This window comes from Leuciscus leuciscus (assembly GCF_965113295.1).
Source record: "Leuciscus leuciscus genome assembly, chromosome: 13".
In the NCBI taxonomy this organism is placed as follows: Eukaryota; Metazoa; Chordata; class Actinopteri; order Cypriniformes; family Leuciscidae; genus Leuciscus; species Leuciscus leuciscus.
The window spans coordinates 9,932,451-9,953,884 of record NC_138737.1 but is presented as its reverse complement, the minus strand read 5'-3'; the positions used below and the strand labels follow the sequence as shown (position 1 = coordinate 9,953,884).

General features: G+C 35.8%; 1 protein-coding gene across 1 annotated transcript in view; it reads right to left on the bottom strand.

The window, feature by feature from the left end:
- The window catches only part of pde4d (phosphodiesterase 4D, cAMP-specific), a 145,727-nt gene that overhangs the window by 117,666 nt on the left and 6,627 nt on the right, over window positions 1–21,434 (bottom strand). The window contains exon 3 of the mRNA XM_082188277.1: window positions 18,364–18,596. Coding sequence (XP_082044403.1) covers window positions 18,364–18,596 — 233 coding nt within the window. The remainder of the gene's footprint in view (window positions 1–18,363; window positions 18,597–21,434) is intronic.

Genomic DNA, 21,434 nt, shown 5'->3' with positions numbered 1-21,434 from the left:
GCCACCTTTCCCCAGAGCATCATCTCCTCTGTCCACCAAAACCCAGAACTCCTCATCTAATATCAGACCCTTGAAGCAAACTTCCTTTATACAATCCGTTTTAACGTGAAAATGCTTGACTCATTTCTGCTGTCACCTTGGAAATGTTTAGGGAGCTCGTCCTCACCAGAGAGTAACCTTTGGGATCCAACGGTTGATATCTTGGTCATACAGGTTGTTTTTCTATCGCAGGCCTCGGCAGGGCTTATTGTCTCCTTAATGATGCATCTTGCAGCTTTGGCACGGCTAATATTTTGGCTGCGTGTCAGATCTGCTTCTGTTATTCAACTTTCTGAGCCTCACAGTGCCTAGCCTCGTTCACGCTGACACAGTTGTTTCATGTAATACTGTCAGACACTCGCGACAGGCTCCAAGGGTAAATGCAAAAATCGAGATATTGACAGCTCTTTTACACACGCATTAAAAATGCAAAACGGCACACCTGCCAAGGGACATGCAGCTGCAAAAACATTTGCTGTCTTAAAATAAGACGACTTACAAAATATGGTGCCAATATGGCTGAAAATATTTTCCTATTTCCACACAAAAAGAAGGCATAGGCAAATTGTTCAAGCTGCTTTTTCTTTCATACTGAGAAGCTCAGAAGACATGGAAGTCATATTGACCAATTTTATGATTCTTTTTGATTGTGCTTTTTTGTTCGTTTTGGAGCTGTGAAGCATTAACCATCATGTTGCAAGGAAAATTGCAGCACAGTCGCTGTCTAAAATCGAATAAAAGGGTAAGTAAACGATGACAATATTTTCATTTTTGGGTGAACTGTTGCTTTAAGAGCTGCTCTGTAAAGAATTGTCAAAGATAATTCCTAATGTGAAGGAAAGAAGTGTTAGAGCAACTAAGTGAATAGTGAAATGTTTAGGAATAAAATAATTCAACTGTAAAAGTTCAAACAGATCTGATATTTTTTATGCTTTTATGTCGCATTTAACAGGGGGTTGAGTCATAGACCAAATTTAAAATGCTTTTAAATGTCGATCTCCATGCCGCACTCAATACAAAATGCATTTGTAATCAAAATACATTTGTAATCAAAATATTCATAGACAGGAGCATTTTTTCACAGCAAGATATGAGCCTTAATGCAATCAAAGTGACAAATTAAGATGACAGTCAAGACCAAGGTAGTGTTTATGTTAATTCACACGGTGGAACACTCAATGACTTACAAGTGTACTTGGAAAAACAACAGTAAGCTTCACTACAGCCAACAATAAGGTAATGGATGTTTAGGGTGGAATACAATATATCACATTCACTGGCATTTCACTATTTAGACAAATGTTCGCTCACACAAAAATAAAAAGAAATAAAAGGTTAGTCTCCTTGATGGAATGACCCAGATATGTCAGCAGAACAGGAACAACAGCCATGCACCCTGCAGAAATACCTAAACGCTACATAACAGACAGCAGCAGGGTTCACTGTGACCTTGTGACCTCATCAGGATGAGACAGCCACAGGAGGAATTACAAAACATCAAAACCTGAAAAAGTTTCTCATTAGACACCATATTCATATGCAATATAAGCCTTTATTTATTAATAATAATAATTGTAATACATATATTTTTTCAAAACATCAATAAAATAAAATATATATTTTTCTAAATGTAAATACTGCCCCTTTAATCAAATCAATCAGTAAATAAACTATTTATTTTAATATTTGTCCATTCAAATTTTTTTTAATTGAATAGAGGCCTTTTTACATTTATGAGGACTTTTTTTTTAAACACACACAAAACATGTTTCTAAACATGTAGCATGCCATCTATTTATTTATATCATGACAACTCTCTTAAGTTTTTTAGAATGGTAATGGATATGACAATGTTAATATATTTGGTCTTGGCGGAATAGATCTGCTACGTTGCTGATGATGATTACTTTACGTTATAATTTATTGTCCCATTCCTGGGAAGTTTGTCTTGGACAACATGACACGGCCAGTACACAACTTCGATCACACACGACACAGTACATAGCATACAATAATTAGAATATAACAACATTCCAATAATAAAAACCTGCAGCATCCTACATCAATTTTGAAAATCTCTATTTAAGATTTTGACCGCAGTTGGCACAAAAGAGTTTTTATAACGATTAGACTTACACATCAAGACCCTGAATCGTCTCCCTGATGGACAATTATTTTAGCTTGCTTTAAAATAGATGCCTCGTACAGCTCTTGTATGGTTCGTTTTTCCCTCCACCCTATAATTTTTTTGAGCAGTATGCACTGCAGTTGTGCTAGTTTTGATTTTGATTGAACAGTCAGATTTCCATACCATGCAGTGATACCATATCTTATTAAGCTCTCAAAAACAGACTGATAAAACAGAAACAAGATCCTCTGGTTCACTCCAAACACTTGTAACCTTCGCAGGAAATATAGCCTCTGCTGCAATCTAGAACAAAGAGTGTTGATGTGAGAAGACCAGCATAATGAATTGTCCATTTAAACTCCTAAGTATTTAAATGAAGAAATATATTCATTTAAGAAATATTACCATGTATTATTACAAGGCTTTGGTCCCCCGCAGATGTAGGATAAAAAATGTCAACAGTCTTCATTTAAATTAGTGTCACACCAGCCAACAAACCAGTCAACATCAGAAAAACACTGCAAGGGTTTTATTGTCTTATTCAATAAACTCAATATTGCTGTATCATCAGAAAATTTGATGAAGTATATATCTTCCTGACTAGAGACACACTCATTAGTACATAGTGTAAATAAAATGGGTGAGCAAACACAACCCTGCAGGGCCCCTGTATTGGTAGTATTCACCTCAGAATAGGAGTTATTAACTCTGATTGTTGTGTAGGATTAGTTAAAAAAGAATAAAACCATTTAATGCAAAATGGATTCACTTTTAACTCTACCAGCTTCTTAATCAGTATCTTGGGTTGAAGTGTATTAAACGCTGAACTAAAATCTATATAAAGTAAACGAGCATATGCTTGGGAATCTTCTAAATGGCTATTCACCAAATGAGTGATACAGTTAATAGCATTCTCAGTGCCCCGTCCAACCTTATATGCAAACTGAAATGGGTCAAGGAATGATTTAAGACCATTACAACAAGTTTTTCAAAGCATTTCATAACATTTGAAGTCAAAGCCACAGGTCTAAAATCACAATTCTCAACTGGGCAAGTTTCTTGGGAACAGGTGTGATTATAGATTTCTTCCACAAAGATGGAATAATATGCGAGTCCAAAGATTTCTGGAAGATAGGGCAAAAGGCTGGAGTAGGTTCATTTGCACAAGTCTTTAGCAAAAAAGCCGAAATTCCATCAGGACCCATGGATTTTTTAGTACATATACCTCTAAATAGCGAGCTTACTCTTTGTGGGGCTACCTCTAGCCTGTGACCTGAATTAAATATAATACGGTCCAGAGTACACATTTGCTCCACCGGTGACTCAAACCTAAGAAAAAAATCATTCAGGTAATTTGCTCTTTGTTGGTCATTGCTAGTTATAAGCCTTTTTCGAGGGGGTGCCATATTAGTTTCTACTTTCATAGCATCCCACAATTTTTTCGAGTCCCCTGAATTAAAGTTATGTTCTATAGTATCTCTGGAATGTTTTTTCCTTGCCTACTTCAGTAACAAATTTAATTCCTTTCGGATTGATTTTAGTTAAATTTTGTCTTGATTAATTATTTAAACACTCCCTAACTTCTTTTGTTATACAAGTACAATTCGTGAGTACAAATAGCATATATAAATTACCGGTCTATACAGGTGGAGCTGGGGAAGGTTCAGGGTTTTAGACGAACTCTGAAAGCACGCTGCAAACTGCTCTAGTGAATGATAACCAGCCATTTAAATGTTGAGTAGCAAGCTCATTGGCTGCAGATGCGACTTGAACCAATCAGCTTGTGCCAAGTAGTTAACGCTGTATAAATCATCAGCATGCGTTAGGGACCCATCAGCCTGCGCCATCTAGAGTTTCATGACAGAAAAAAAATTGGTAGGTAGGCTATAAGATTTCAAAACATACAAATACTCTGATTCAATACCTCCTGGTTGATCAAAACAGCATTCCACCCCTACATTATTAATGCATATACATGATGCTTGGATACTCATAAGCAAAATACAACAAAATTCTGATTAATAGCCAATGCTCTTTTTTTCTCCAAGCTTTCAATGTGTTTCTACATTGGCTCTCATGCACTAATTTCTTGGCCCAGGCGTTTGTCCACGCAAAATGAACAGTTGTCTAATCTTTGTTGCTGCTCCTCAATCAAGAATTGGTGTTTTGGAATTTCAAGGTTTGGCACATGGTCTGTTTGGAGCATGAAGATGGGGCCGGGGACAGAGCTCTTACCAGAAGAGAAACAGGTCACGTTTTACCCGGGGAGGTGTGTATACCCCATGGGGCAAGAACTCCTAAAATAGACTAATGGCCTCCACTGTAATCATCATTCAGAACACATGCAGCAATGGCCTTCATTCTGTGCCACTCATTGGCCAAGAACGCATGAACACAGATTGCAGAACTAGGGCTCACATCTCTCGTTTGCTATTGTTAGGCTTTTGCCCATTTGTTTACAATTTGTAAATATTTAATAAAATGCAAATACTTGTCTTAATAATCGTAGTATGTAAGTATTAGTATCTTAGTTCGTAAGATTAAAATAAAAAAACTATTGTAAAATGGCGGCGTTTCCATTAACCAATGTTATGGTTTGAGTAGTTTTACGTATATCGCAGCCACCGCCATTATTTTTAATCAAAGGAGATGTAGGCGTGTCATCCAAGCATTAATAGCAAGAAAAGCCCCTTATACTTGTGAATTCTTTAGTCTCTTATAAGAACTCTGTCTCATCTTGTGTCCAAACATACCGTACCTTCTTTAAAGAATGATCAACTTTTACATAGGCCAGGTGACCTGTAAATGCGTAAAAACTTTACATTGCACTTTTGCTAAATATTCCTTTTTCAAATTGTCTGAAAAACCACCTCAAGCGAGCGTAAAAACTTTTTTGTGATATATGGGAGTTTTTGCAAAATTGACGTTTCCATTGGGCGTATTTTCAATTTGCGCAATTTGAAGGGTAATGGAAACGCAGCTAGAGAGAAATCGATTTTTAAAATAATAATAATTTAAAAATAATATAATGCATTTAATAAAGAATTAAAAATAATAAAAATGTAACGTGTGTGTTATATATTTTAAGATCATATAAAATGCTAATAATGCTAATAAATATTTTGTATAAAAGTTTAAATAAACCATTTTATTTTATTTTAATATAAAAAAAATAGTTGTGTCATTTTTTAGACTTATTTTAAGTCAAATAAATGACAGAAATGGTGAACAACAGCAGCAAAAACATCTGCCACTGACGGTGAATTGAATGTGAGGGTGTATATGTAATATCCTTTTATCTGATGTCCTGTGATCTATTCCTTACCCTTTCCAAACACATGGATATGTCTGCAGGGCTGCAGAGCTGAAAGATTCCCTCTTCAGGGGGTCTGACACTTCAAGGAGATGGGAAAACCAAGGAGGCTAGCAGTGAAGTTGGCCAATCACTTCCCTGGAAGCCATTTCTTCAAAAGCCTTTAGGAGTCACCACAACAAACAGCCGCAGAAGCCAATAACAGCCCGATGAAAACTAAAACTCAACAACAAAACTTCATGCTTCACTGTGGGTTCATTTCCTTCTAAACAATGAAGCAATCTATTAGTCACCAACCTGATTTACGACACCAATATGGGCCAAATGTAAAACTAAATATTTTAGAGTTTTTGAGGCACGTCTGTTTTGCCTACCCCCCTGGCATGAAGCAATATTAAACTTCATGTCCAGCAATTAATCTCATATACACCCACGTTTCAGTGAGACACAGAGGCTGTGCATTGCCAGAATCTCCAGTAGGGTCCTTTTACGCAGCCAAGCAAAACTGACAAATAAAGACATTTGTGCTTTAATAAAGCAAGACAAACTGAAGTAAAAGACATTTCATTGCAATGCTCTCTCCCAGTGAACAATTCTGCGAGCCACACCTCCTGACGTAAATTAGGATGTCAACATACAAGGAAACAATATAAAGGAGTCTCTATTTGTGTCTGTCAAAGAATGGTCTGGAACTTTCAAACCATGACATCTCATTACGGTAGTGAATCCATTACATACCAGAACTGTCAGACAGTCATTTATTGTGCACAGAAGGGACCTACAGTTCCATTTATTTACATACATTTAATTCCTTTATATTTCAAATTCTGGTATATTTTAATAGGATATATTATGCAACATATATATTGAAGATACCCTAGATACTGTTGCAGATCTCTAGGGTAGCAAGAACGAATAAACAAGACAGGATTCCTGAACGAATCAGCACTCCAAAGAAAGCTCAGGATGCACATTGACAAGGTAATTGGTCATCAGGGAAGGAGAGGAAAGAATTGTACAAGAAAGGGAAGAGAGGAAAACAGCAAAAAAATAGCAAATTGGCCATTTTTGTGTGTAAAAGATGGTGAACATTGAATTCTGATGTTCTCTTCCTTCACTTAATGCCACTTTGCAAATTAGAGTATTCTCATTTATATATTTATCTACAGCATTGACTGTATACAAAAAAATAATAGAACATTTATATATATATATATAAAACAGAGTTATCATGATATTTGAATATTACAAAAGTTATGATGTTGGCGGATGTCTTGAGGGCTTAAGTCTATGTATAAGTATAATTTAAACAGGAGACTGACACTGTAACTGTTTGTGTATGAATATATACAAAGGAGTACATACTGTACAATGGGGTCCAAAGGTCTCAGAGCACTTTTGAAAATGCTTTCATTTTTCTAAAACAACGTTTTACAAAAAAGATATATATATTTCAATTTGAGTGGAAATTTGAACTGAAAAAAAATATCAATATTAAATTTCAGAATTTCTCCTTTTGCTTTGATGACTAAAGCTGCATGAACTCCACATGATTGTGTGTAACCTGATGATCACGGTGTCCGGGATTATTAGAGAATGATCCAAAGAGCAACGTGTGGTTAAATGGAAAAACATCTGACCATCTGTACAAAGAAGTTCACATGGTTAATGGCTCAAATTTGATTATTTGGTTAGTGACCTAGAAAAATTTCTTCTTCTATTCATGTCGTAACATTTCTTAGTATTTCGGAACATTTAAAACAGACTTTCCATTGATTTCCATGGTTAAATTAGATTTTAAATCCTGTTTTTCAGTGCGTTCAGACCATGGGATGATGGGACCCGCTGCATTTTGCGTCAAAACAGGCGGAAGAGACTGTCAAGCTTTCAAATGTTCTGGACATAAAACACCTCGTACATCCATTTTATTATTAAACAATATTATTGAACAAAACTTACACTGTTCTAATCCTGACAGAACTATTCTTAATTGACAAAATGACTGCATGCGGATAAAATGGTATCGAAAGTAGGATATAATCATTGTGGGTTGTTTGGAGGAATGAACACTATATTCATGCAATACTGGAGGCTGCAGTTCTAGGACCATATTTCTAAGACCGTAGTTTTTTGTGACAGCAACACCTAGCCAATTCTACTCCAACAGAGCAGACCTGAAATAAACCCCAAACAAATAGATGCAAAGACTAGACCCATGTAAATTATTAAATTATCATCTTACTACCTTATTTTTAACATTCAAGGCTTTAGGTGTCATCCGCTTATTTTAGCTGTGCAAAAACACTTCATTAAGGTACTTAATGGTGCAAAACTGGTATTTTTGATCATATTACTTTAATTTATTAGCATACTTATAAACTAGGGATGCACCGACATCAAAATGTTAGCCGATTCTATAACCGATAATTTTTTTATTTTTAAAAGCGATAACCGATATATTATTGGCTGATAATTCTAAATCTAAATTGCGCACATCTGAAGTGTCTCAGCTGAAGGAAATAATACATTATTTATAAGCTTTAAGATATCGGCCAAATTTTCTTATAGGGTCGATAGCGATAACATAAAAAATTAACATATATCGACCGATACCGTTATGGTGGCCGATATAGCGTGCATCCCTATAATAAACAAACTACTTTGTAGCGAACTTTATTAAACCACACATCCGACGAGAAGTGCCATGAAAAGGAAATCTTGTACATGCACAGAAAATATCTTTCTTGCATGTTAAAAAATAAGGTCTTTCTTTCCAAACAGAAAATAAAAGAATATAAAGGCTCATATATTGAATCAAATTAGGTTAAATATTTCAAGAGAGTTACCAATGGTATGTTTAGGGTTAGGGGTTGGTTAGGACAATTAAATTTAAATAAACAACTAAATCTTTCCTGACGATGAAAAATACAAATACAGAATTTAATTTAAAATAGAACATATAAAATAACAAACTGCTAGTAATAAGGTCCTAGGAAACTACACCCTACTCAGTGGAACACATAATTGGAAAAAGACATAGCTAGCACAATGGAAAAAAAAAACATTAATTTGACTAAGCCTTTTAAAGTAAAAAAAAAAAAAAAAAAAATATATATATATATATATATATATATATATATATATATATATATATGTTAGGGTCACAGTCCAATTTTCTAAATAAATCAATATTGTAATTGCCAAATACATTGTCCACCTCACACCTGCCTGTGACATTCCATTATGCTTTAGGCCAAGGTGACCGCTGAGGCGAACGCTGCACGCAGCCAGGCAACCAATCAGAAAGCAGCCTCTCTTGAGGAGTCCCCCAAGTAATCCCATACAATATTACCTTGAGCAAAAGTAAAAGATCTCATTCTGTTGCATTACGACGCTCAAATGGGCATGTCTATGTGTGTTTGCTTAAAATATGCTTTGTTCTGACACCAAGGTTTCTTGTCCTACACCGTCAAGCTGTTTTCTTTGCTTTGACGTTGAATGATTATTAATTCGCAAATGAAATTAAATAATTTCAGCAATTTCAGAGTTGGTGATCTAATTTTCTCTGGTACGTTTCATTTTTACCTCTCTTGAGCCTCCTATATTAGGTGTGTGGGTTTCTTAGACTATGCAGGAGATTGTATATTCCTTTATAAATTGCATGAAGCATACGCAAACAAACAATAAGCATACAGATCTCAAATATATTGCATTTCAGTCACTAGTCCTGTCACTAGTCCAGTCCTGAGCCAAGATGATGTATGTTCTCTTTTGTTGCCAGGGAAAGCAGAATAGTAAGCCTAGCGTGAGTCATAAACACAGGTACAGGCTGCAGGTAGTCTAACCCCTGGGATCAGAGCATTGAGCTTAAGAGAACGGACATAATCCTCCAGAGGTGTCGTGTAACACCAACTCAAAACCTGGGAGAGAAAAGAACATGATTGCATGCATTTGGTTCAAAAACGTCAGTAAGGTTAAAAAAACATTTATTCCTAAGAGCAGTATGGTGGTATATATACAGTTGAAATCTGCCAACTATGTCAGCTATACTGGTTTATAAAATGGCATACTATAATCAGACATAAAACTATCTATCTGTCTATATCCATCTATCTATCTATCTATCTATCTATCTATCTGTTTGTCAATCTATCTATAATCCATCCATATTTTTTGAAGAGGTTTCTTATGCTCACCAAGGCTGCATTTATTTGCTCAAAACAGTAGGCTAATATTGTGAAATATTAATACAATTTAAAATAACTTTTCTATTTCTGCAGCCATTACTCGCCATGAATCATTCTAATAATAAAAATCATTCTAATACCTGATTTGGTGCTCAAGAAATATTTCTTGCTATTATCAGTGTTGAAAACAGTTGTGCTACTTAATATTTTTGTGGAAACCATTATACATTTTCTCCAAAATTCTTTGACGAATAGAAAATTCAAAAGAACAGCACTCCTTTGAAATCTCTTCACTGTCACTTTTAATCAATTTAATGCATCCTTGCCAAATGAAAGTATTAATTATTCTCAAAAGGAAAAATAAAAGTAGTGTGTGAAAAAAATATAATAAAATAAAATATATATATAAATGTTTTTTGAAAAATAAATCTTTAAATATTCAAGTCACTATACAAAAATATTACTAGATGGAAAATTTTAGTCATACCGCCATACTCAGAGAATCAAAATAATTATTATGTGTACTCTCACCCAAAAGAAACATTTGTGAAGAAAGATAAGTACAAAGTTTCCATAAAACTGAGAATTGTGGGAGGTGACCAGCATACGTAAAAACTAGAGCAACACTGGTTCCCCTGAGCGCCTCTGTCCTCTTCATTTCTGACAAATTTCTTTTCAGCGCCACAGACCCCCTGAAGCCGTTCTTTCTATGACTAATAATGTCATGTTTGTTTCTACGGACCATGGGAGTGAAATTTGTCCTTTTAGGAGAAGTGGGTTAGATACATTTTTTAACAGTGCCTATTCATAAAATAATTTACTGATTCTTGTGCAGAATTATTTAGGAGAGAACAGGTCAAATTTACATTTGAAAAGGGCAGCATATAGGTTCTGCATTGAGATAAGCCTCTGTGAAGATGTAAATTGAAACCATTGGAAATTATAGATTCACCAAAAATGCTCTGATATTCCCATGACCGGAACCCTAGGCCTAGACCTGCCTTTTTTTTTATTTACCATGCATTTGCAGATTTTTCACGTTAGCACATGGCACCACAGTCTGATTCACCACATCTGAATTCAATGTGAACACCGATTCTTGCATAAATTAAACCAGTTAAGGGAGAAAACCTATCTCTGTGTTCATAGATAGAACGAATGCTCTACCAGTGCACTCTTCGTCACGGGTGAACGCCTCGGTGGCCAGGCATCAGTTGTTGCAGCAATCAAATCTGAAGTGTATTACAGAACTTAGACTTACAGAGAATACAAATCTAACAGTTTTGATGGCAGCTCACAAAATGTAAGGGATGATGATGCCATTTAATCTGCTCTGTATCATGGATGGATACAATCTTTCCCATCCCCAATCATTAGCTAATCAGACAAGGGCCAGATTTACTAAAGAGGGCAAATTAGCGTGAGAGCGCAATCCCATAAAAGCCCCGATGGGAGTGGAAAGTTCTGCACGTTATCGACTGAAATTAAAGAACACAGACGCAGCCGGATCATTTCCATAATAACCAATGCAATCGAGCAAAAGCAGAGCAAATTAGCATCTGGTTTAAGACATGCTTTTTTTGGGGCGGTAAATAATGGCACAAGCACCAGTAATTTGACTATTGGAATTGCGCAAACCTTAGTAAATCATCTTGCATGATTCATTTAAATACTCTCCTCCCATAAATGTTGCGTCTGAAAGGGAAACTCCTACAAATGCATACTATGCAATAAGGTCAGCCGCAAATATTACTGTCCATATGCCTTTTCGGTGCAAATTTTTCACAGCGTGTCTTTAGTAAATCCTGATGGTTGTTTTTTAACGCCAAAAGAGGGTTTGTGCTGGCGCAAGCTGTTAGTAAATCTGGCCCTAAGTGTCACAACTTACGGTCACAACTGTCTTCGCTAATAGCATCATTCATCAGGATGGACTATGCTGACCGAGGGGTCTAATGTAACAGCACTCTCACACAGCAGCGCAGCAAACACGTTCACATCTCAGGTGTTTCCAGGGATCAGTGCAACAATGAGCTCTTGGGATCAGCCAGCAGACATGTGCACAGTGTTTGCAGGTACAGTATTGTATCCTTTCAAGTCAGTTCCTCAAAGCAATGCACAAAGGAGGCAATAAGCAGAAAGGTCCAGTCATAATTCACAAAAAGACCTTACACACTTCAAACAAATCAAAACAAGCAACGCACAATTTATAAAAATTTATGATATTTGATCTGTTTTGAATTATTTAAATTTTTCTCCTCAAAAATGATTTAGTATGATTATTTTAAAGGACGTAAAATGGATTATTACATTTTTTTAATTTAAATCATTAAAATCAGATCAAATATCATCAAAAAGCATTTCATACATTAAAAGGTAAATGCAATGGCACAGATTTGTTCCATAAATGTTGCTATTTTTGTCCATGCACCTAAAAATCTATATAACCTGAACTTTTCTTGAAAGCACAAAAAAACTATTTGCTTGAAGCTGCTCGCATTCAGCCGCTGATCTTAAATATCATTCTACAAACACTGAGACCAATTTGCTCAGCATGAAAAAGTGGCCCTGGATATTAAAATTGTAATAACATTCACAGAAGTGAGTCATACAGTCTGGTCTTGGTCTAAATGTGTGGGGTTGAATTTCACCCCCTCCACGAGTATCATAGGAAATCCATGTACAGTAATGAGAAAGTGGATTTAAATTGACCTGATGAAGCAATTATCCGTTTAAAGTATAGGACTTACTTTTCTTCCATTTGTGTTTATACTGAACACTGACGTCAGGTTTAAGACACAAAAATGTATTTGTTTTTGCATACATTGTGTAATAAAACATACAAATGGTTTAGAGAGGAAGAAGGGGGCATCGAGGAAAAATGAGTGAAGAAGGGTAAAAACAGTGAACATCTCCAACGTCTGTCAAGGTGAATGATAGGACCGTTACCACTGTTTATCTAAGGGTGGGTTCACACTTATAGTTCGGTTCGCTTGGTTATTTTGGTCCGGACAAGAAAAAAAAAAAAACCTGTTTAGCCCTGGTCCGCTTAGCGTTCACATTGACATTTTTAACACCGAACCTAAAGATACCGAACCTAAAGGCATAGAGGTATGTTCACAACCTGATTGGTTAGCTTTTATTACAGTATATAATATACAGTATAAGTACATGTCTTTGATCCGTTTTGCTTATACATTTCATTCATACTGCACCAGAGTTTGTTTGGAAGCAGATCGTGACCCATCTTTTCAGCATTCACACTTATTCAAATGAACCGAACTAACAGAGCAATCGCATCAGGGTTCATTTTAATCGAACCAAACATCCCAAGTGTGAACAAGGTAAGTAGATACAGTAAGTGGCAATGTGAGGCCAGAACAAAAATACATAAGGTAAGGAAATATTATATTGCTTTGACTGAAAGTTCTGAAATCTGTGACTAATGGTCTATTATTAGCTTGATTCAAGGGTATCAGCATATTTATGCCTGTATCTAAGGCTCTCTGATAAACACTCGTTTTACTTCAAGGAATATTTGAACCATCCTCTTGCCAAGTACTAGACCAACAGGGACTGGATGTGAACGTCTGGTGTTCCACTTGCAATGAATTAGTCTGTGATGGGTGTAAACAGTCTTATTTCTCATTCGGTCAATGAAGAAGGAGCCGTGAAGAACAGCAGTTCTCCAGAGGGCTCTCCAGAGAGCAATAGACGTGAAAAGTACTTATGCACGAACTCATCAGGAGAAGCCATGCCTCATGCTCTGGGCTAATTAGAAATATTGATTAGAATTACCTTAACATTAGACTTTTTGCTTAGCCATTTGACAACCTGTTTGTACTTTAACTACAGGCCATTTATACTTAAACCAATTTATATAATATTCTTTCTGACCCATATATGTGTCAGTCCGTTCTGCAATCCATGTTCCAATACTATGTCCTAACTAGGAAGAATACAGCAACAAGCCTAATTTCTTTCCAGACTGAAAGCAAAAATGCCGTAACAAAAATCAGCACCAGCCAATTGGAAATGCATGTGGATGAATTATCACTTTCACTCACAAAGCACTGCATGGTGTAAAGCACATACCTTGTACTTGCATGACTTCTGTGATGCATCTCAAGATGGCATCCTATTTATATATTTTTTTCAAGTTTGCATAATCTCATAATTTAAAGTTTAAGACATTTAGATTTACAGTATATACTTTTTTTAAACATTAAGGCCCCATGACATCAAAATTAGGCAAATGTTATGTACTCAAAAGCTGACAAAATTTACTTATTATTAACTAAGCAGATACACAATTTTAACTTGCAAACTAACAAAACGTTATTCCCTCAGCCAAAATACCAACTGTAAAAGTAAATCAAGTTACACTCTTTGAAGTAAACAAAAGACATGGATATTTATAACTATGCTTGTTTCACAGAATTATGTATATTATAGGTTAATTTGATAAGCAATTTCATGAGGTTCCTGTAGAACTCTACAAAGAAATATAGTATAATCTATATGTAGCCTACACATACATATTTAGAAATAAGGAAATAAAATACATTTTCTACTACATACAACAACCCGTTCAAAGTATTTATAAAGTAGGCCATTTATTTTGTTTAGTTGGCTTGAACATGATGGAAAAAGCATAGTCTTACCGTTTAAGTCCTTGAAAGGATGATGGCCATGACATTCTGGATTTTTTCAAACCGGGACGGTTACCGGTGTCTACGGCATATGTCCGGTCTATGGTCCTGGGTTTAAGGTACTTTTCCGTGTCGGAAAAGCCTCTCTGCCTCACTCGGTAGTTCTTGCGCGAGCCGAAAGAGTTCTGGATCTGAAGAGGAACCGGGTTATGTTGCCTCCAGAGATGTTTGGGGGCATTATCGGTCTCAGAAGAAACCAAAGTTGATACATCGCTTCCCGCGTCCATTCTTGCAGTTATATCCACTCGCTAAAATTCGTTAATCTACTTTGTGATAGAATTATTGCAAATAGCTTTGGCGCGAATTGTCTGAAACATGGATAGCATTAATAAGAAAACATGCTGTAAAGTGCACTATTAGTGCTATTTCCAAGAAAACAACAATATTCTACGTTAAATCTGCAAATGCATATAAAGAAAAGTTTTTTGTTGTTGTTGTTGTTTTTTACACTATAGGCTACTGTATTGACCCATCTGATCCAATATTTCATCGTCTACTCTAGACATAGCTGCTCGCTTCTATTAAATATGGTCCATAATAGCACAAAACTCCGCTTGTCCCGTCGAATTGCATCCCATATAAACCAGCGGTCCATGCAACAATATAAGCATCCCAGTTTCGCGCCTCGACTGGACGGATAACGCATCCAAGTGCGTCCTCTCACTCTCATGTGCACTCACAGAAGTGATGCTGGGAGGAGATCGATATTTATTCAGCACAGGTTGACTGACAGCTCAGGGGGAGGAGCCTAATGCTCTTTGCACGATGCGGGAAACAACTTTGGAAAGACAAAACTCCTTATTTGTTCGTGCTAGTCAGTCATATGACTAAGAAGAAAATACATACAGTGGGGCTATACAGTGTATACATACAGTACTTGTCAAAAAAATTTGGAAACATTAAAAAATATATGTATTATAAACTCTATTATGCTCACCAAGGCTGCATTTATTTAATCAAAAATACAGTAAAAAACGTAACGTTGTGAAAGATTATAACAAATGAAAATAACTGTTTTAATATGTAATTTATTCCTGTGATGGAAAAGCTGTATTTTCAGCATCATTACTCCAACCTTCAGTGTCACATTATTCTTCAGAAATCATTATAATATGCTGATTTAGTGCCCATGTAACATTTCTTATTATTATCAATGTTATCATCAATGTTGAAAAGGATTTTCCGATTAATAGAAAGGTAAATAATCAGCATCTGTTAAATGTATTTAAATATTTTGTAACATTATAAATTGTCATCCTTTATTGTCACCATCTATTGTCTTGGTTGTCACCTTTGATCAATTTAATGCATCCTTGATGAATAAAAGTTCATTTCTCTTTTTTTTTTTCTTACCACAAATGTTTGAAAGGTATCAATGTTTCCACAAAAATGTTAAGCAGCAAAAACTGTCTTCAACATCGATAATAATATTTGTTTAATATATTGAAATAGAAAACCATAATTTTTTTAAATTGCAATAATATTTCATAATATTACTGTTTTTCGTGTATTTTTGGATTAAATAAAAACAGACTTGGTGAGCAGAAAAAACTGTAACGTTTCCAAACTTTTGACAGCTACTGTGCATGCATTTCATATATATATATATATATATATATATATATACACAATACAAATATAAAAGTAAGGTGACTAAGTCTCCTGACAGGTCATCATACACTTAGGTTTCCTCACATGTGCTGAGCAGTACTGACAGCAGCCTTTAGGTGTTGATTCAACCTGAGCGAACAATAATCACCAAACAACCACACAGAATCCTGAAGTTACAAGCATGAAATCACTTTTGACAGCAAATCCGTTTTTGAGCCTTCTCTCTTTTATCGAAGATAATTTTTCACTCAAATACAACGCGGGTCAACCCTCTGTTCAGGCACTAAAACAAAAGCCTTGTTAGAATGACTGTCCTGCATATGACACAGCAATGACAGGAAGGCAATTCAAAGACAAGTGTGTGTAATAGAGAGGAGTCTGATAAAGCACTCTTAGCATTAGAGGCAACGGAGGGAAGAAGAATTGAGACAATTTATCCACTAAAGTTGTCATATTAGAATATTCACTGAATTGTAAAGAGGGGAGGCATGACCTTGTGAATTACAGCCTGGCATAAAACAGGAAAATGATGCATACACACAATCAAGATGCAAGGCTTATTCAGAGAAGACGACCCAATTGAATACTGGCCAGTGTGACACTATAGCAACAGTTTCTACAATACAAGTCAAAATCTTAATTTGTGAATGTCTGAATTTCTGTGGTCTGAACTTCACTGTTGAAGACTGAGGCCTCCTGGGGTGTTGAAAAAAAAAATGTATTTACCATAATCAGATGGGGAAAACAAGCCTTGTGTGCATTCATAAAGTCTATGTGCTGTAGACGGGAGCTGATGTTGCATATCACCGAGCACTTGATTGACAGTCATGTCAGCTAGAGAAAGAGAATCTGTCAATCATCCTTTGCTTTAGTTTAGATGATAATTATGAGAAAGTTGCTAGCTATGATGGATTTGTCTTCGGTTGGACTGTATTCCTTCTTTGGACCGCTGAACTTCTCCACCATGTTTCATCAAACATCACGAGGCTCAAGGCCATGTAAAAACCAAAAACCTAATAAAAAAACATATTTGTAAAACTAAAACGTCTAACTTGTCATATGTCAATTTATCCATACGTCATGTAGACAGTGTCTGTTAACACTATGTGCAAATAACCTTGTTGGCAGAGGCTCTTTTTACCATTTTTTATTTACCTGTAGTACAAACAGCATTTCACTTCTATTTACCATGTGTGAATAGCATCTAACACTATTTGCATTTAGTTTAAACAAAATGCTGTTTGTTGATATTTACATTTGGTGCAAAACACTCTTTGCAATCAGTGCAAACGGTCTCTACCTGCATAATGATTTTAAGGACATTTCTGATCAACTTCTGTTCAGTGTTGGGTCACCGAATTATTTTCTCTTTTCTCCAGCAAAATCAGCGGAAAACTTCTGATCTGAAATATTTATATTACCTACATGCATTCAAATGTATTTTCAAAAATTATGACACAATATAAACCAAGACATATGGGCCTACCGTTTAGAATAGCAAATCACAATCAAAGTACATCACTGACTTTGACTAAAACAAATGTTCTTGTAATAAGTCTCCAAAGCAAGAGGAAATTAACAGATCAAAAGACCAATTAGCTCCAACACATCTAGATCAGATAATCTAGATCAGACGATTTACTCAAATAAAAATGGGCTTTTTAGTTCTGCTAATGTATAAAATCCACTTATAGCAAACAGTGTTGGGGAAAGTTACTTTTGAAAGTAATGCATTACTCCCAAAAAAAGTAACTAATTATGTTAGTTACTTTTAATGGAAAGTAATGCATTGCACTATTTTTGGATAACTTTTTCTCCCCTGGCTGAGACTCACTCTCTTCAAGGCCTTGCAGGTGTAATGCATTCAATGCAGTAACGCATTTAACAACATTATAGCCTATAAAATATACACCATTTAAAAAAAAACACACACACACAAATTTAGAATATTATAATATTCTGACTGCTTAGAATATTTCCTGACCCATAGAGCCATGTATAGCATACAAAAATGGCAGTAAAAAATAAATTGTTTATCCTTTTGATCTTTCATTCAATTTTTTTTGCAAAAATCTAACCTTTCAATGAAGATTCAGTAAAATAATTGTAATCTTTTAAATTTGTAAAGAAGAAAAAAAAAATGAAAAAAATGTTTTTCTCCAAAACACGTTGGCCACAATTATTGGCACCCTTTTTTAAAATACTTTTTGCATTCTCCTTTTGCCAAGATAACAGCTCTGAGTTTTCTCCTATAATGCCTGATGAGTTTGGAGAACAACTGACAAGACCCCTACATATTTTTCCCTTAATCATATACACACACACACACACACACACACACACACACACACAGTATATAAAATCTCAGCTGATTACCTGCTTGTATCTGCAGAAGTGATGGCAATGAGGGGGGGTGCTCTCAAGGGGAGGCTGGTGGGTCGAGGCTGGGTCGTCTCTGTCTCTGGTTTCCTCTCACAGTAGTACTGCTCTGCCAACCTGAAGGCCAAAGGGGGCAGCTGGACGGTCCGACAGGAAAGCCTGCGGACCGCAAAGGGCTCCATGCAGGATAGTGGGCATAAATCGGGGGATTCTGGGGAACAATCTGAGACCTGAGAGGGTGAGAGCTTGATTAAGTCTTTTTCTCAAATGCATTACAGTTTTAGAGCACTTATATGAGACTTTAACTAAATAATAAAGTCCACTGATATAAGTAGATCATGAGTCATATATATGTTAAATTGTGAGAATGAATCAATATTCAGATAAAGTTTCAGACTAACTTTTACAAAGTACACAAGTACAGATTCTATTCAACAATTAAGATTTTACAACGATGATCCATTTGTTATCCGATATGTTTTAAGTGCGATATTTTCAGCTTTGCACAAAGGTAATCTTAAACTTAAAACAAGTTAATTTATTCATATAATCTTAATGGACCATTAGCTTTTAATTTTATAATGAATGAGTCACCTGTGTCCATTAACCTTGGCCTAATTAAGTCTTTGAATATATAAGACATTTAAATAATATTGAAATCACTGGAATTGCAACATCTAAAGTATATGTGCTCTAAAGATCTCAAACTAAAGTAGATCAGCCCACAAGACTATAGGTAAAAAGGTTTTACAGTATTCATATTTTGAAAAATAAAGTCAACAATAACAAAATAGTGTATAAATATAGCAATAACAGCAAAATAGTACATATGCGATTTGCTATAATTCATACAAAAATTCCTGGAAAAAGTAGCATGGTTACCACAAAACTATTAAGCAGCACAATCTTTTTCAAAAAGTAAAAATAATAAGAAACAGTACTTGAGCACCGAATCAACATATTAGCAGCATGATTTCTGAAGTTTCATGTGACATATCCATTAATTCATTCATCGTTCCTGTTTGTTGCGATCATCAGTCCAATCTTCTTTTGACAATATGCTCTGAAGACACATGAGAGAACCATCACTCCCTCTGGATACAACAAGGCGATATTGATTTGAGACCAGCTCTCTCCAAACAGCCTCGGGACAAATCACCATTGATTCACACAAAGAGGCTCCATACTCATTGTCCTTCAGGCACTGGTTTTGGCTCCCAAAAATGCAATGAAAAAGTTAAATTATCCTGAAAGATAAATTATTTAATAATTAGTCAAAACCCCATTCAGATCTCTGACTGAAGGGGAAATGAAAGAGTACCTTTGCTCAAAGACCGGTCTTCAAAGTATTTGCTTCTTTTCTGACATTGACATTTTCCTTTGTGTTCCGTTTTATAGAAACATCTCTCATGAGGTTTACACTCACCTTATCACCTCATACATTATTAATTACTTAATTGTGTTCACTTAGATAGTGCTGAAAGCCAAAACAAGGTGTCCAATGTGAACTGAAAGAATTTAAAATAGGCTTGGCCTTCAGGAACAATGAATTTACCTCTTCAAAGCAAGCAAGTTAGATGCAATGCATTTTAATGCCATTGTAGGTGGTTGTGGGGGGGGTATTTCAAAATATGAAATATTTCTTCTGGATATTTAAAAGACTCATGCTTTTTCTCACCAAAATTGGACAATAAAAGATTGGAAAAACATTGCCTGGTCTGATGAGTCTCAATTTCTGCTGCGACATTCAGATGGCAGGATCAGAATTTGGAGTAAACGACATGAAAGCATGGATCCACCCTGCCTTGTATCAGTGGTTCAGGCTGCTGGTGGTGTAATGGTGTGGGGAATATTTTCTTGGCACACTCTGGGCCCCTTAGTACCAATTTGAACATTGTTTAAATGCCACAGCCTTCCTAAGTATTGTTGCTGACCATGTCCATCCCTTTATGACCACAGTGTACCCATCTTCTGATGGCTTCTTCCAGCAGGATAACGCACTGTGTCACAAAACTCAAATCATCTCAAACTGGTTTCTTGAACCTGAAAATGAGTTCACTATACTCGAATGGTCTCCACAGTCACCAGATCTCAATCCAATAGAGATATGTGATGTGGAGGAACAGGAGAATCACATCATGGATGTGCCACCTGACTGTGAAATAAGAATCTTGAACAGAAAAATAAATGTCTTTCGAGAGGTGAGCGCAATAAACAATGTCTCACCTGTCTACTCGGAAAAACACTTTACTTTTTCATCCTGTGAAAAACACATTAACCAAGGAAACAGTCGCATTCCCTTTCAGGGGAACACCCCAATCTTATTCAACAAATTAAATTCAGCAAACCATCGGCCAACTCTTAAATAAATAAGCGGGTAAATATGTAAACCTTTGATCCATTTACCAGTTTTTTCACAGAGGCATTGAATATATCAACATTTTAATTATCGTCACTGATGCTTTGTAGCGCTCGACTGCGTTGAAAGATTGGTAAATGTGATTTCAGAGGGGATTGATTAAGGTGTCACATGGGTAAAGACCAGCACACAAATGAGGTACTTTATCAAGAGAGATTTGATGATATTTAACAAACAGACTTCAAAGCAGACGTTTTTCCTCTCTTCTTTTACTGTAGATTGAAATCCAAATGTTTAGAATTGCTCTGCGATGCAGTCGGCGACTACCTGAAAGGCTTCATAAGAATTTCAGGGAAGGTAAATAGCCTAGACAGTTTAACTTGTCATTCAAACACTAAAGAAAAATTCATTGCACATTTAATGAAAAATATTAATTGTGAAAAGGCTGTTTTGAAAATTAAAACAGACTAAACGAGCTGTAACTCATAAAGGCACTTCTAAATGAGTGCCTTAAACGAGTCCATAAAACAAAACACATTTTAGACATCATTAAATCCTGAAATACAGAGCTAAAGCACCAAGAATAAAAGTTCTTTATGGCGTGCCAATGGAGCCTTAGCATTGCCCCGGGCTTTTGCGACGTGAGCAGTAATGCGGGTTACAAAGGTGACAAGCGATGAGAGTCTCCTATCATGTAGCCTAGAGCTAC